A 17319-nucleotide genomic window follows, 5' to 3' on the forward strand; every position below is an offset into this window, starting at 1 on the left:
CTGTTAAATTTGGGGGGTTTTATTTGGGTGCAGCTCTATAGTTTTGATGTTTCAACGGAAGATTCTGTCATCATTCAACAGCTTAGATTTATGTCGAACTAACCGAATGTGGCAATACTCAGACGAATATAGTCAGAAGACGTAACTCTAGTATCGGCAAGTTCAAAAGAAAATATGTTGTGAGGATTTTGCCTGTATAAACAATAGAACATCATCAGTAGAAGCAAAAGAGAAAACAGTAGAAATTAAATATGATGCAGATGTTAAAATAAAATGAAATAAACGTAGAAATAACTCAGAAATAAACTCAGACGAATATAGTCAAAAGACGTAACTCTGGTATCGGCAAGTTCACAAGAAAATATATTGAGAGGATTTTGCCTGTATAAACAATAAAACATCATCAGTAGAAGCAAAAGAGAAAACGGTAGAAATTAAATATGATGCAGATGTTAAAATAAAATGAAATAAACGTAGAAATAACTCAGAAATAAACTCAGACGCATATAGTCAAAAGACGTAACTCTGGTATCGGCAAGTTCACAAGAAAATATGTTGAGAGGATTTTGCCTGTATAAAAAATAGAACATCATCAGTAGAAGCAAAAGAGAAAACGGTAGAAATTAAATATGATGCAGATGTTAAAATAAAATGAAATAAACGTAGAAAATAAATATAATGCAGACGTTAAAATAAAATAAAATAAACTATGTGCAATGCACAAAAAAAAATAAAATGTTAAGATCCGATTGACAACTTCAGAAACTTGGAGAAAATTTAAATTAACAGTAGAAGGAAGATAAAAAAAAAATAATCCAAATATACCGCATCTCTAGGGCTGTGGAATTCAAACGAAAATATGTTACAAATATTTCGCCTATAACAACAGGATGTTATCTGCGCAAGAAAATGATATAAACAGAAAACATTAAGAATTTAAATACAATGCAATGTTTTAAAAAATCATAATAAAAAGATTAGAAAGATAAAAAAGAGAATCTAAATATACTATTCATATATTTGATTCAATTAATCTTACCTAATTCAAGACTTAGCCCGTGGTCAGGGATTGGACAGGGCTAGCTTACTGCAAAGGAGCGCATTTCAAGGGCTGTGGAATTCAAAGGAGAATATATTACGAAGATTTCGCCCATTACAATAGGATGTTTTCAGCGTAAGAAAGTGATAAAAACCAAAAAGATTTAAATGCGATGCAGATGGTAAAAGAAAAAAAAACATCATTCCTGTACAATACAGATGTTAATAAAAAAAATTAATAAATTAACAACCGAAAAAACATGGAATAACCAAGTAATTTCTTAGACCTTACTGCCTTTCCATTTACAAAGAAAATATACAAAAAATGGGTGTAATATTGCAAATGAGGCATTGGAAAAACAAAACGATAACTTTTAATAACAATAAAGGTCCGGATATTTCAGCTTCACGCCCGAAGCTTTTATAACGGAAAACAAAAGCTAAGAGCTCATATGGCACTTGTGACGAGGCGAGAAGAGCTAAGAGCCAAGAGATCATATGGTATGAGCTCTAACAAAATTCTATGAATCAACAGATTGATTTAAAAAGGAAAATAAGAGGCTTAATGCCGGTCAGGATTTATAAACAATCAAGAGAGATAAAACTCTAAAAAAGAAAACTTCAAACGAGACGACGGCCAGTAAAATTAAAAGACAAAAACAACGCGGATATTTCGCCTGTATAACACAAGGCGTCTTCAGCACAAGATAGAAAATTAAAAGAAAACTAATCTAAAACAAATAAAAACCACCACCAAATACAATAAATACAATTGTCGCTACTTATCCACGTAGGGAAAAGCAGCTATGCGAGTTACTTCAATGAGAATCAAAGAGCAACTGAGGAAAATTTATGAAAATTGAAGCTTAGTTAATTATTCTGTTGCGAAATAATCCTTTTGTAAGCTAACATTGAAGCAACTCTTTTTGGTCTAGTGGGTAATCTTGTCCCCTGGTGATTGTGTAAACACGTCTATTTTTTATTATTTTATCAATGAATTTAATTGGGTAACTATTACAAAATAAAACATCCCTCAAATATAACAATTCAGAATCTAAAAACTCCCGGGAACAAATTCTGAAAGCTCTATCCACCAGTGCAATCACAACCCCTCGTTTCACTGAGATAGGGTGGCAAGAGTGAAAGTTCAAATACCTATCACTGTGGGTAGGCTTTCTATAAACTGAAAAAAGTAAATGGAACTCACTTTTGACCAATAAGATATCCAGAAAAGGTAGTTTATCACTTTCTTCAAACTCCACTGTAAATTTTAAGTTTTTGTCAAAACTATTTTAATGTTTATGGAAAAGGTCTAAAGACTCTAAACCGTGTTTCCAAATGCAGACCACATCATCCATGAATCTGCCCCAGAAACAAGGAGAGAGCCTAAAACTGTGTATGGCGGAGGTTTCAATAGATTCCATGAAGAGATTTGCCATTAAAGGGGAGAGAGATGCCCCCATAGCCAAACCAAACACCTGTTTATAAAATTCACCTCTAAAACCAAAATAAAGAGAATGTTCATTTGCAAGAATAACCAATTTCATAATGACTTCAATCTCCAAACTCGCCATGGTCACATCTTGTATCAAATCTCGTAAGTTATAAATACCTAATTTTTTCTAATTTTTCCTCTCCCTTTAGCCCCCCAGATGGTCGAATCTGGGAAAACGACTTTATCAAGTCAAATTGTGTAGCTTCCTGACACGCCTACCAATTTTCATCGTCCTAGCACGTCCAGAAGCACCAAACTCGCCAAATCACTGAACCCCTCCCCCCAACTCCTCCAAAGAGAGCGAATTCAGTACTATTCTGTCAATCACGTATCAAAGACATTTGTTTATTCTATCCACCAAGCTTCATCCCGATTCCTCCACTCCTAGTGTTTTTCCAAGATTTCCCCCTCCAACTCCCCCAATGTCAAAAGATCTGGTCGGGATTTGAAATAAGAGCTCTGAGACATGAATTCCTTCTAAAAATCAAATTTCATTAAGATCCGATCGTCTATTCGTAAGATAAAAATACCCCAATTTTCACGTTCTCCAAGAATTCCGGTTTCCCCTCCAACTCCCCCCAATGTCACAGGATCTGGTCGGAATTTAAAATTTGACCTTTAAAGCACAAGATCCTTCTAAATATCAAATTTCATTAAGATCTGGTCACCCTTTTGTAAGTTACAAATACCTCAATTTTTAAAAATACCCCCACCCCCTCAATTCCACCAAAGAGAGCAGATCCGGTCCGGTTATGTCAGTCACGTATCTTAGACAGGTTTCTATTCTTCCCATCCAGTTTCATCCTGATCTCACCGCTTTAAGTATTTTCTAAGATTTCCGGTCCCCCCAACTGTCCCCCCCCCAATTATGCTTGATCCAGTTAAGATTTAAAATAAGAGATCTGAGTTACGAGGTCCTTCTAAATATGAAGTTTCATGAAGATCCGATCACTCCTTCGTAAGTTAAAAATACATAATGTTTTCTTATTTTTCAGAATTAACCCCCCCCCCCCCAATAGAGCGGATCCGTTCCAATTATGTAAATCACGTATGTAAGACTTCTGCTTATTTTTCCCACCAAGTTCCATCCCTATCCCTCCAATCTAAGCCTTTTCCATGATTTTAGGTTCCCCCACCCAAAACTTCCCCCAATATCACCAGATCCGGTCAGGATTTAAAATAAGAGCTTTGAGACACGATATCCTTCTAAATATCAAATTTCATTGAGATCCGATTACCCGTTCGTAAGTTAAAAATGCCTCATTTTTTCTGATTTTTCAGAATTAACACCTCCCCCAACTACCCCAAAGAGAGCGGATCCATTCCGGTTATATCAATCATGTATCTAGGACTTGTGCTTATTTTTCCCACCAAGTTTCATTCCGATCCCTCCACTCTAAGTGTTTTCCAAGTTTTAGGTTTCCCCCTCCCAACTCCCCCACCCCCAATGTCACCAGATCCGGTCGGGATTTAAAATAAGAGCTCTGAGACACGATATCCTTCTAAATATCAAATTTCATTGAGATCCGATCACCCGTTCGTAAGTTAAAAATGCCTCATTTTTTCTAATTTTTCAGAAACCCCCCCCAACTACCCCAAAGAGAGTGGATCCATTCCGTTTATTTCAGTCATGTATCTAGGACTTGTGTTTATTTTTCCCACCAAGTTTCATCCCGGTCCCTCCACTCTAAGTGTTTTCCAAGTTTTAGCTTTCCCCCTCCCAAATCCCCCCAATGTCACCAAATCCGGTGGGGATTTAAAATAAGAGCTCTAAGACACGATATCCTTCTAAACACCAAATTTCATTGAGATACGATCACCCGTTCGTAAGTTAAAAATACCTCATTTTTTCTACTTTTTTAGAATTACCCCCCGCCCCCAACTACCTCAAAGAGAGTGGATCCGTTCTGATTATGTCAATCATGTATCTGGGACTTGTGCTTATTTTTCCCATCAAGTTTCATCCCGATCCCTCCACTCTAAGTGTTTTCCAAGATTTTAGGTTTCCCCCCTCCAACTGCCCCCAATGTCATCAGATCCAGTCGGGATTTAAAATAAGAGCTCTGAGACACAATATCATTCCAAACATTAAATTTCATTAAGGTCCCATCACCCGCTCATAAGTTAAAAATACTTCGTTTTTTCTATTTTTCCGAATTAACCGGCCCCCACTCCCCCCCCCCCAGATGGTCAAATCGGGAAAACGACTATTTCTAATTTAATCTGGTCCGGTCCTTGATACGCTTGCCAAATTTCATCGTCCTAGCTTACCTGGAAGTGCCTAAAGTAGCAAAACAGGGACCGACCGACAGACTGACAGAATTTGCGATTGCTATATGTCACTTGGTTAATACCAAGTGCCATAAAAAAGTAAACGAAATTAAACAGAAGATATAACGAAAAGCAAAAAATGTAACACAAACAAAAAACGCATAAATCATTAAAATTTGATATTTTCTTTGGTTTTTCGTTTGTTTTTTTTTTTTTTTTTTTTTTTCTATATATGCCCATTCTAATTTAGTTTAATTTCTAAATTAAATTATAAGAAGAAAGAAAAAAAAATACAAATATGCTATTCAGATATGCAATTGAGCTAACGGTGCCTAGTTCAGAACGTAATTTGAGAATGTAGCTCGTAGCTAGGGTCTGCATTAAACAGGACTAAATTGACTGAAAAGAAATGCGTCCCTAGGGCTGTGGAATTCTAAGATATATTACGAATATTTCGTCTATAAGAACAGGACGTCGTCGATGCAAGAAAACAGTAAAAATTGAACACAATGCAGATGGTAGAAACAACCGTTCATATACAACGTAGATGTTAAAAGAAAGAAAATCTTGAAGTCAAAGACAGAAAAAAAAGAAGAACTAAGAGAATATGGAAATTAAAAGCAAATATGCTATTGAGTTACTTCTGCCTAATTCAGAACGTAAATTGAGAACGTAGGCCGTTGTTAGGGTTTGGATTGAACAGGACTAACTTAATTGGAAAGAAATGCATCTCTAGGGATGTGGAATTTAAAGGAAAATATATTACGAATGTTTTTTCAGTAACAACAGGACGTCGTCAGCGCAAGACAACGATAAGAGCGGTAAACAGTAGAACTTAAACATGAACCAGATACTAAAAAAGAAAAACAAAATCATCCACATACAATGCAGATGTCAATAGAAAAAAAGATTAAGAAGTTAAAAACCAAAAAATAATATAAAAAACTAGAAGAAAACAGAAATGAAATCCAGAAGGAAGATAAAAAAAAGTTATACTATTAAAATATAAAAACTATTAATTCTTGTCTAATTGAGAACGTTTCCCGGAGTTAAGGTCTGGATTGGACAGAGCTAAATCAATTGCGAATTTGTATACGTTATTTTCTTTTGGCTCTTAATTAGTATTTTCACTGGTTATGTTAATTTTGGTTTTTAACTTCTTGATTTTTTTTTTCTTTTAAAGCGTGCATTATTTTTGTCTTTTTCATGTTGAGGACGTCATGCTGTTTATGCAAGGAGAAATTTCGTTCATATATCCTGGGCCTCGAATTTATTATTTGCTTATTTCAGTTGTTCTGGACCAGCAAGGAATTAGCAAAGGCTATGGTTTTGTTCGAATACATAGTGAAGAGGAATACCGCGATGCTTTAATCCATATGAGTGGATATTCCGGTCTGGGTTCACGCCCCCTGAAAGTTTCACATGCCATCCCTAAAGGATATACGTAAGTAAATTCTCATTAGTTGTTATAGTTTCTATAATAGCCTAAAAGTGGCCTTCTGTAAATGACCTAAAAGCCATTTATTAGAACTAAAGGCCCAAATCAAAGGCACCATATATTTTTTGTGGGTTGAATTAGAGGTGACGGCATAGCCAAATTGTATTTTAGGAGGCATATATGCATATAGTATGAATCTTAGAGAGGGAGCGGGGATTCAGGGGACGTTTCTGGGAGGAGGAACAAAATATACTACTCAGGACATTCAAATTTACACAGGAATGGTAACTATCTAACAGTACAAAGTAACTTTGAAGAAACTGTCAAGAATTTTGAAAAAAATATTGAAACCACCTCAAAAGTGGCGGTGCATCGAAATAAAAAATGTACCACTAAAATTGTGATGGTTCAAAACTCCAACAGGGAATCTTCATCCCCCCTCATAAAAACTTCACAACATCGTATTTCATCTTAGGTACCACTGACGTGTTCTGTTTTTTTTTTTTTTTTTTTTTTTTTTTTTTTTTTAGTAAAGCCAGAAAAAACATCCAGAGACTATTTATAAACAAAAACTGAGGGGTGTTAAATAAATTAAAAAAAAAAACATTTTGGTCAAAACTGAACGTCTTTTCCTATATATCGAAGAAGTCATCTTCACAGATTTTAGAAAAATTATCCAAAAATGGCAAGAAAACAAAGTAAAGACTTTGAATAAAAAAAACAGAAAACCCAAAATGAAAATTCAGAACTGGCTAAAAAATTGAGATGGACACCAAAGCGTTCAAAGGAAATCTTAAAAAAAAATATCGCTGAAATTCAGTATTTACGACTCCATGACATGGGGGGATTCTAGAAATTCTTCTCCCCTGTCTCTCCATGATTTATATGAAATACCCCCATTACAATTGAAAAATAGTACCTTCAAAATATTTTTTTAGTATTTGACCCCAGAACCTAGAAAAAATCATTTAACCTCTCCCCCCGGACCAGTCCTGTGTATGCCTATAATATTTACCATAGTGACTTAATTTGTGAAATGTTTTAAATAGGCCTTCTCCCCTCAACACTCTTCAACTCGGGAGTGAAACCTCAAAGACAAAGGTTGGTTCTGTTGCGCTTGCCACTCTTGGATTTCTTAGTCGTTTAGGGTTTGCTGTACCTCTTTTCATTTTAACACGCTCTCATCCGTTGGGTATTTTCCTTCATTATATACCTCCGATAGTCCACAACGGTCCAGTATTTCCTTGACCTGATTTGGCCACGCACCACGTCTGCTATCGTTCAAAATCGCCAAATAAGCTGATTTAAGAAGCCAAACTCTAAATAATCTAATTATTTTCTCCTAAAATTTTACCTTTCTAACTAATCTAGCACTGCTTAAAGAAAAAAAGCCCTGAATCCCCTTTCAGTAGCACTGAACTAGCTGAATACTTTAGGCTTACAATTATCTTGAAACATATCAGCTGAGCCGCATTTGAGCGATAAATCTGGCTGTAGGAACTTCGATAAATTTGTTGGTAGTTTTTTTTTAGAATTAGTAAAGCAGTTCACCACTGGGTAAACGCTAAAATTGAATTGAAATAGGACTAATTAATCTCGCGAATAGATATAAATTTGTCTTAATTTCAAGCTACAACTCTTATCAGCGACAAACATAACCTCAGTACTACCCTAAGATACTGAGGGTATACCCTGGGAACCAGTGGCATAATTTCGTCGAAATCCTGGAGGGGGGCGAATTAGGAGCCAATTTTACAAAATCAAGTGAAACTGACTGTGAAAAATGAGCCAAATAGTACCATAAAGGCAAAGATATACTAAAGAAAACTGACCTGTTTCTCTGGATGTTTGAATTATGAATGCTTATCTTAGTTTTGGCAAGATGTTTGCTGAACCTAAATTTCAGGGGGGCAAACTGGGGTCGGGGGAAGGGGTTGAGGCAAACTGCGGTTGTGAGAGTTTAGTTGCCTCCTGCTGAATAGCAAATTACTCCCCTGTGGATGGCTATCGGGCTTCATTGCAAACTGGAATTAAAGAAGTAAATGTATTCCAATTTGAAATGTAATATATAATGTGCATTTTTTTGTCACTTAATGGCAAAAGGAAATAGATTGAACAGCATCAGTTATATATAGTTGCCCTCCCCCTCATGTGGACTGATCAAACATATACGATTAAGTTATTAGTTGTCGTCAAGATAGTCCTGGACATAATATTTCTGGTAGGAATAATCCTGGTGCGAGTAGTGGTAGTCTTGGTATACGGGGTCCGAGTAGGAGTAGTAATAGGGCTAGATGCTTTCTTCAAAGCTAAAATTTCATCATATTATGTTGGATATTTTCTGTAAAGTGAAATACCCTCAAGCTTTAGATTGTAAACTATAATGATTAAGGCTATTGATTTCAAGTTCAAGTTCACTTATTTATTAATCACACATACATGTATATATATGACATAGGTCCATGGGGAGACAAGCTTGAAAAACTAGGCCTAGACAAGGCTATTGATTTGATTGATGCTATCCAATTTTGATGTTTTAGATTTAGTCATTCAAGATCATTCCACATGTAATCGATGAATGACAATGAATTGGTGGAGCATTTTTATTTGTATACGAACAAAGTTAGGAGGATGTTCGGGGCTCAATTTGGACCCTGTGATTATATAGATTAAGGTTATATGGCACCTTATAGGGTCACCCTATCTCATCCAATGTGAGTTTTCTTTTGCTTGGCCGAACTATTTACTATTGATTGGGCGGTCTTGCCATAACTTTTAGGGTGTCAATATAGGGGGAATAAGACATCCAAATAAATAACAGTAAACTAAAAGCCAACTCCTAATTTCTCGGAAATCTTAGAAATTCATTTAACTTCTCGAGTTTTGTGCCGAAGGTAGAGATGATCCGTTTTAATGAAATTTAAATCATTAGAAAGTGTAAATATTCCTTTTTTGTTTTAATGGAGCAGAATTTTCTTTATTAAAGTTCAGGACAGGGCAGTCCTTAAAAATGTTCTAGCATACCTGCTAGGAAAACGCCTAAACTCAGCTCATATGAATTATCATATGAACAATTTGGTAGCTGCGGGAGTTCCCTGTGGTGTTGCCAACTTGATTGACAAGTCTGCCTACAAAGGGACTCAAAATTTCACTATATTTTCACTCAAATTTCACGGTCAAACCATACATTCTTGACAGTTCTCGATGATACGTAGTCTCTGGGAGAATTCGATAATGAACCCTCACGGTCAGACGACAATGAGTCTCGCGGAATGATTTTAAGGTACCGTATCGCCTTAAAGTGTTTGGATAATTATCATTTCAACAAGGTGTCATATTTCTAGCTCCATCCTTAATGTATAAACTAAAGTAAGCTAATTGCATAGTGTTTTGTCTAGGCATTTGGGAATGGACGTATCACGTCTCCCCCAAAGATTTTTTTTTGTTTTGAAGTTCAATCATTTGTATAAAAATGTCTTTTTTGGAAAATAGATCCAATACCATGTGGGATCACAAGGGCGTTTACAGGTAGAAGGGGTATTTGCGTGCTCCTGATCCGTTCCATCCATTACAGAGGCCCCCAGCTCTTAGGATTTGTGACCAAATTAGCCCACTTCTAACTTAGATAATTTCTTAAACTACATTGGCCTGCCATAATACAACGAAAGAAAACGATCAAAAATCGGGTTTTTAAAGGCCAAATGAAAATACTGGAAAAAACAAGAGCTAAGAGCTCATATGGCACTTGTGACGAGGTCGGAAGAGCCGAGAGCTCATATGGTACGAGGTCGGAAGATCCAAGAGCTCATTTGGCACTTGTGAGAAGGTCAGAACCTAAAGTTAGACTCGGTCCACCAAAGAGAGCAGATCCGGTCCAGTTATGTCAGTCACGTATCTTAGACAGGTTTCTATTCTTCCCATCCAGTTTCATCCTGATCTCACCGCTTTAAGTATTTTCTAAGATTTCCGGTCCCCCCAACTGCCCCCCCCCCCCCAATTACGTTTGATCCGGTTGAGATTTAAAATAAGATATCGGAGTTACGAGGTCCTTCTAAATATGAAGTTTCATGAAGATCCGATCACTCCTTCGTAAGTTAAAAATACGTTATTTTTCTTATTTTTCAGAATTACCCCCCCCCCCAATATAGCGGATCCGTTCCAATTATGTAAATTACGTATGCAAGACTTTTGCTTATTTTTCCAACCAAGTTTCATCCCAATCCCTCCAATCTAAGCGTTTCCCATCATTTTAGGTCTCCCCACCCCAAACTTCCCCCAATGTCACCAGATCCGGTCAGGATTTAAAATAAGAGCTTTGAGCCACGATATCCTTCTAAAAATCAAATTTCATGGAGATCCAATCACCCGTTCGTAAGTTAAAAATACCTCATTTTTTCTAATTTTTCAGAATTAACCCCCCCCCCCAACTACCCAAAAGAGAGCGGATCCGTTCCGTTTATGTCAATCATCTATCTAGGACTTGTGTTTATTTTTCCCACCGTGTTTCATCCCGATCCCTCCTCTCTAAGTGTTTTCCAAGTTTTAGGTTTCCCCCTCCCAACTCCCCGCCCCCATCACCAGATCCGGTCGGGATTTAAAATAAGAGCTCTAAGACACGATATCCTTCTAAACATCAAATTTCATTGAGATCCGATCACCCGTTCGTAAGTTGAAAATACCTCATTTTTCTAATTTTTAAGACTTACTCCCCCCCCCCCCAACTACCCCAAAGAGAGCAAATAAGTTCCGATTATGTCAATCATGTATCTGGGACTTGCGCTTATTTTTCCCATCAAGTTTCATCCCGATCCCTCTACTCTAAGATTTTCCAAGATTTTAGGTTTCCCCCCTCCAACTCCCCCCAATGTCATCAGACCCAGTCGGGATTTAAAATAAGAGCTCTGAGACACAATATCATTCCAAACATCAAATTTCATTAAGATCCAATCACCCGCTCATAAGTTAAAAATACTTCATTTTTTCTATTTTTCCGAATTAACCGGCCCCTACCCCCCCCCCCCCAGATGGTCAAATCGGGAAAACGACTATTTCTAATGTAATCTGGTCTGGTCCCTGATACGCTTGCCAAATTTCATCGTCCTAGCTTACCTGGAAGTGCCTAAAGTAGCAAAACCGGGACTTTAGGTTTTCCCCCTCCAACTCCCCCCAATGTCATCAGATCCGGTCGGGATTTAAAATAAGAGCTCTGAGACACAATATCATTCCAAACATCAAATTTCATTAAGATCCAATCACCCGCTGATAAGTTAAAAATACTTCATTTTTTCTATTTTTTGCGAATTAACCGGGCCCCCACTCCCCCCAGATGGTCAAATCTGGAAAACGACTATTTCTAATTTAATCTGGTCCGGTCCCTGATACGCTTGCCAAATTTCATCGTCCAGGCTTACCTGGAAGTGCCCAAAGTAGCAAAACCGGGACCGACAGACCGACAGACCGACAGAATTGGCGACTGCTATATGTCACTTGGTTAATACCAAGTGCCATAAAAAAACAAACAAATAAACACGCACCCGTGATTTGTCTTCTGGCAAAAAATACGAAATTCCACATTTTTGTAGATAGGAGCTTGAAAATTTTGCTAGAGGGTTCTCTGATACGCCGAATGCGATGGTGTGATTGTCGTTAAGATTGTGTGACTTTTAGGGAGTGTTTTCCTCTATTTTCTAAAATAAGACAAATTTTCTCAGGCTCGTAACCTTTGATGATAAAGACCAAATTTGATGAAACTTATATATTTAAAATCAGCATGAAAATCCGATTCTTTTGATGTATATTTTAGCATCAAAATTCCGTTATTTAGAGTTTCGTTTACTATTGAGCCGGGTCGCCCCTTACTACAGTTCGTTACCACGAACTGTTTGATGAAGGAGCATTGGAGAAACACTAGAGACTAGGACTAAATCATAGAACTCTTTTCTGTGGGTATAGGATAAATGTGTTTACGCGTCTCATATTATGTGTTATCACCCGTTGGTTGGTTTTTCGTCCATTTTGTCACGGTTCTTTCTGGCTTCTGTATAAAAAGGTTATAATTATGATTATGCAGAATACACTTTCACATACGACTTTCAATTTCTACCATGACTTGTGTTGAAGCATTATGAGTATGAGGCTAACATTGAAAGATGGAAGCCCAAAAGCAATACAGAGTGAGCATACATCTCAAAAATGTATTTTGTATTTATGGGTTTTTGAAGTTACTTAGCATAGTCTATTTGCTAACTTACACTTGGTAAAGAGTGTTGTTCCTCACATGCGTCGGGTTTTCCTTGGAATTATCATACATAACAGATGTTCATAGAAAGTTAGAAGTGACACAAAGAAAGAAAACGATCAAAAATGGGGTCTTTAAAGGCAAAATGAAAATACTGAAAAAAAAAACACAGAAAGCGAATATTTCAAGAGAACAACCGCCTCTCTTCTTCAGCGCGAACAAACCATAAGATCAAGAAAAAACAAAAAATAAATCACTTTATTGTTTGTTAGGTGATTTTAATTCTTTCAATTTTTGGTCTTTTATTGAGTTTTATATAATTTTTTAGGCGGTTTTTTCATTGGTTTTGTTGTACTTTCCGCACAACAAAGTACAACAAACTGTTTGTTTGTTGTTTTTTTCCTTGATCTTATCAGTTTGTATGCACTAAAGAAGAGAGGCGGTTGTTCTCTCGAAATATTCGTTTTATGTGTTTTTATGGCACTTGGTATTAACCAAGTGACATATAGCAGTCGCCAATTCTGTCGGTCTGTCTGTCTGTCAAATACTTCATTTTCGCAGAATAATTCGCAGAAAATAGAAAAAATGAAGTATTTTTAACTTATCAGCGGGTGATTGGATCTTAATGAAATTTGATGTTTGGAATGATATTGTGTCTCAGAGCTCTTATTTTAAATCCCGACTGGGTCTGATGACATTGGGGGGAGTTGGAGGGGGGAAACCTAAAATCTTGGAAAACACTTAGAGTAGAGGGATCGGGATGAAACTTGATGAGAAAAATAAGCGCAAGTCCGACATACATGATTGACATAATCGGAACTGATTTGCTCTCTTTGGGGTAGTTGGGGGGGGGGGGGGGAGTAAGTCTTAAAAATTAGAAAAATGAGGTATTTTCAACTTACGAACGGGTGATCGGATCTCAATGAAATTTGATGTTTAGAAGGATATCGTGTCTCAAAGCTCTTATTTTAAATCCTGACCGGATCTGGTGACATTGGGGGAAGTTTGGGGTGGGGAGACCTAAAATGATGGGAAACGCTTAGATTGGAGGGATTGGGATGAAACTTGGTTGGAAAAATAAGCAGAAGTCTTGCATACGTAATTTACATAATTGGAACGGATCCGCTCAATTGCGGGGGGGGGGGGTAATTCTGAAAAATGACGTATTTTTAACTTACGAAGGAGTGATCGGATCTTCATGAAACTTCATATTTAGAAGGACCTCGTAACTCCGATATCTTATTTTAAATCTCAACCGGATCAAGCGTAATTGGGGGGGGGGCAGTTGGGGGGACCGGAAATCTTAGAAAATACTTAAAGCGGTGAGATCAGGATGAAACTGGATGGGAAGAATAGAAACCTGTCTAAGATACGTGACTGACATAACTGGACCGGATCTGCTCTCTTTGGTGGAATTGGGGGGGGGGGTAATTTTGAAAATTGAGGTATTTGTAACTTACGAAAGGGTGACCAGATCTTAATGAAATTTGATATTTAGAAGGATCTTGTGCTTTAAAGTTCTAATTTCAAATTCTAACCAGATCCTGTGACATTCGGGGGAGTTGGAGGGGGGAACCGGAATTCTTGGAAAACATGAAAATTGGAGTATTTATATCTTACGAATAGATGATCGGATCGTAATGAAATTTGATTTTTAGAAGGAATTCATGTCTCAGAGCTCTTATTTCAAATCCCGACCAGATCTTTTGACATTGTGGGGATTTGGAGGGGGAAATCTTGGAAAAACACTTGGAGTGTAGGAATCGGGATGAAGCTTGGTAGATAGAATAAACAAATGTCCTTGATACTTGATTGACAGAATCGTACTGGATTCGCTCTCTTTGGGGGAGTTGGGGGGAGGGGTTCAGTGATTTGGCGAGTTCGGTGCTTCTGGACGTGCTAGGGCGATGAAAATTGGTAGGCGTGTCAGGGAGCTGCACAATTTGACTTGATAAAGTCGTTTTCCCAGATTCGACCATCTGGGGGGCAAAAGGGAGGGGAAAAATTAGAAAAAATTAGGTATTTATAACTTACGAGTGGGTGATCGGATCTTAATGAATTTTGATATTTAGAAGGACTTTGTGACTCAGAGCTCTTATTTTAAATCTTGACCGGCATTAAGCCTCTTATTTTCCTTTTTAAATCAATCTATTGATTCATAGAATTTTGTTAGAGCTCATACCATATGATCTCTTGGCTCTTAGCTCTTCTCGCCTCGTCACAAGTGCCATATGAGCTCTTAGCTCTTGTTTTTCTTTTCTTTTCCCCAGGGGTCATCGTGTCGACCAAGTGGTTCTAGAATGTTGCAAGAGGGCTCATTCTAACGGAAATGAAAAGTTCTAGTGCCCTTTGTAAGTGACCAAAAAATTGGAGGGCACCTAGGCCCCCTCCCACGCTCATTTTTTCTCCAAAGTCAACAGATCAAAATTTTGAGATAGCCATTTTGTTCCGAATAGTCAAAAACCATAATAACTATGTCTTTGGGAATGACTTACTCCCCCACAGTCCCTGGGTGAGGGGCCTCAAAGTTACAAACTTCGACCAGTGTTTACATATAATAATGGTTATTGGGAAGTGTACAGTCGTTTTCAGGGGATTTTTTTTTTTGGTTTTAGGGGTGGGGTTGAGGGGAGGGGGCTATTTGGGAGGATCTTTCCCTGGTGAAATATTTCATGGGGGAACAGAAATTCAATGAAAAGGGCGCAGGATTTTCTAAAATTACTATAAAAAAAAACAATGAAAAAATAAACATGGAAAAGTTTTTTTCAATTGAAAGCAAGGAGTAGCATTGAAACTTAAAACGAACAGAGATTATTAAGCATATGAGGGGTTCGAAAAATACTTTAGCATAAAGAGCGAAGTATTTAGGAGGAGATAAATACTTCGCTCTTTATGCTATAGTATTTTTAGTAATTTCAACTATTTATTCTACGGCCTTTCTGATTCAGGGGTCATTCTTAAAGAATCGGTACAAAACTTACGATTTAGTGTAAAGAGCGAGGTATTAACGAGGGTACAAACCCCCTCATATACATAATAAAAATTTAAGAATATAAAAGTTTGTTACGTAAGTTAATTCTTAAGTTACGTATATTTTTCACTAATAAAAAAATTCGTTAAAAATTAAAATTTATAGTTGCCTTTTTGTGTAACCGAAAAATTGCATGGCAACTAGGCCTCCTTCCCCATCCCTTATTTCTCAAAATCGTCTGATCAGAACTAAGAGAAAGCCATTTAGCTAAAAAAGAAATTAAAATGTAAATTTCATTTTAATAATTTATGTGTGGAGAGCCAAAATCAAACATGCATTAATTCAAAAACTTTCAGAAATTACATAAAAAAAACTAGTTTTTCTAACTGAAAGTAAGGAGCGACATTAAAACTTAAAACGAACAGAAATTACTCCGTATATGAAATGGGTTGTCCCCTCCACAATCCTTCGCTCTTTACGCTAAAGTTTGACTCTTTACCACAATTCTGCTTTTTAAAACAATTAAAAGCTTTCACTTCTTTGTGTCACTTCTAACTTTTTATGAACATCTGTTATGTATGATAATTCCAAGGAAAACCCGACGCATGTGAGGAACAACACTCTTTACCAAGTGTAAGTTAGCAAATAGACTATGCTAAGTAACTTCAAAAACCCATAAATACAAAATACATTTTTGAGATGTATGCTCACTCTGTATTGCTTTTGGGCTTCCATCTTTCAATGTTAGCCTCATACTCATAATGCTTCAACACAAGTCATGGTAGAAATTGAAAGTCGTATGTGAAAGTGTATTCTGCATAATCATAATTATAACCTTTTATACAGAAGCCAGAAAGAGCCGTGACAAAATGGACGAAAAACCAACCAACGGGTGATAACACATAATATGAGACGCGTAAACACATTTATCCTATACCCACAGAAAAGAGTTCTATGATTCAGTCCTAGTCTCTAGTGTTTCTCCAATGCTCCTTCATATTGGTCAAAATTAAAGACCATTCTGCTGCCTGGTTTGGCCCATATATTCCCTTCTTCCTTAACGGGTGACCTGGATCATCCCCCCGCACTTCTGCCTTAAATTAGATCTCTTCCTTCCATGCCTTTCCAACTGTTGCTTACAACTGTACTGACTAGGTCTTTGCCACCTCCTCATGTCGAAATTGAACCTCAAGATCCCATAACCTCCCAATCTCTTCTTCATTTATTGCACCGATATCCACGTCCATGTCTGCACCTTCTTTGCATAGCTCATTCAGACCATGTTCATGCAGAATTTTCGTCATTGCGCTTGGCCACGAACCATTCTTATTCTCACACAGAGCATTTAAATACACTCGTCTTGCAAGACGGAACTTAGGCATTTTTCAGGAGAAGCCCTAACCTTACTTACCGGTCTTCTACTTCTCAGTTACATCAGCTCAAAGTCCGCCATGAAGTGCTAAGTTGTTGACAAAGCTGCTTGTCCATAGATAATAAACGGAATGAAATAATCGTTCTAAACTCCCTATGAGGTTAATAAGCCAAAATGAAGTCAGAGAGACTGTGACAGAGAAAATGTTAACATCTAGCTTAATTCTTTGATTAGTTCGGAATGTATCAAACAGTTCGTGGTAACGAACTGTAGTAAGGAGCGACCCGGCTCAATAGTAACCAAAACTCTAAAAAATTGAATTTTGATATCAATAGCTACATCAAAAGAATCGCATTTTAATGCTGATTTTAAATATATAAGTTTCATCAAGTTTAGTCTTACCCATCAAAAGTTACGAGCCTGAGAAAATTTGCCTTATTTAAGAAAATAGGGGAAACACCCCCTAAAAGTCGTAGAATCTTAACGAAAATGACAA

General features: G+C 37.1%; 1 protein-coding gene across 1 annotated transcript in view; it reads left to right on the plus strand.

Annotated features, from left to right (window-relative positions):
- Positions 1 to 17319, plus strand: part of LOC136030989 (tRNA selenocysteine 1-associated protein 1-like) — a 49420-nt gene that overhangs the window by 16731 nt on the left and 15370 nt on the right. The window contains exon 4 of the mRNA XM_065710146.1: positions 6095 to 6248. Coding sequence (XP_065566218.1) covers positions 6095 to 6248 — 154 coding nt within the window. The remainder of the gene's footprint in view (positions 1 to 6094; positions 6249 to 17319) is intronic.

Source organism: Artemia franciscana, chromosome 9 (genome assembly GCF_032884065.1).
Source record: "Artemia franciscana chromosome 9, ASM3288406v1, whole genome shotgun sequence".
NCBI classification, from domain to species: Eukaryota; Metazoa; Arthropoda; class Branchiopoda; order Anostraca; family Artemiidae; genus Artemia; species Artemia franciscana.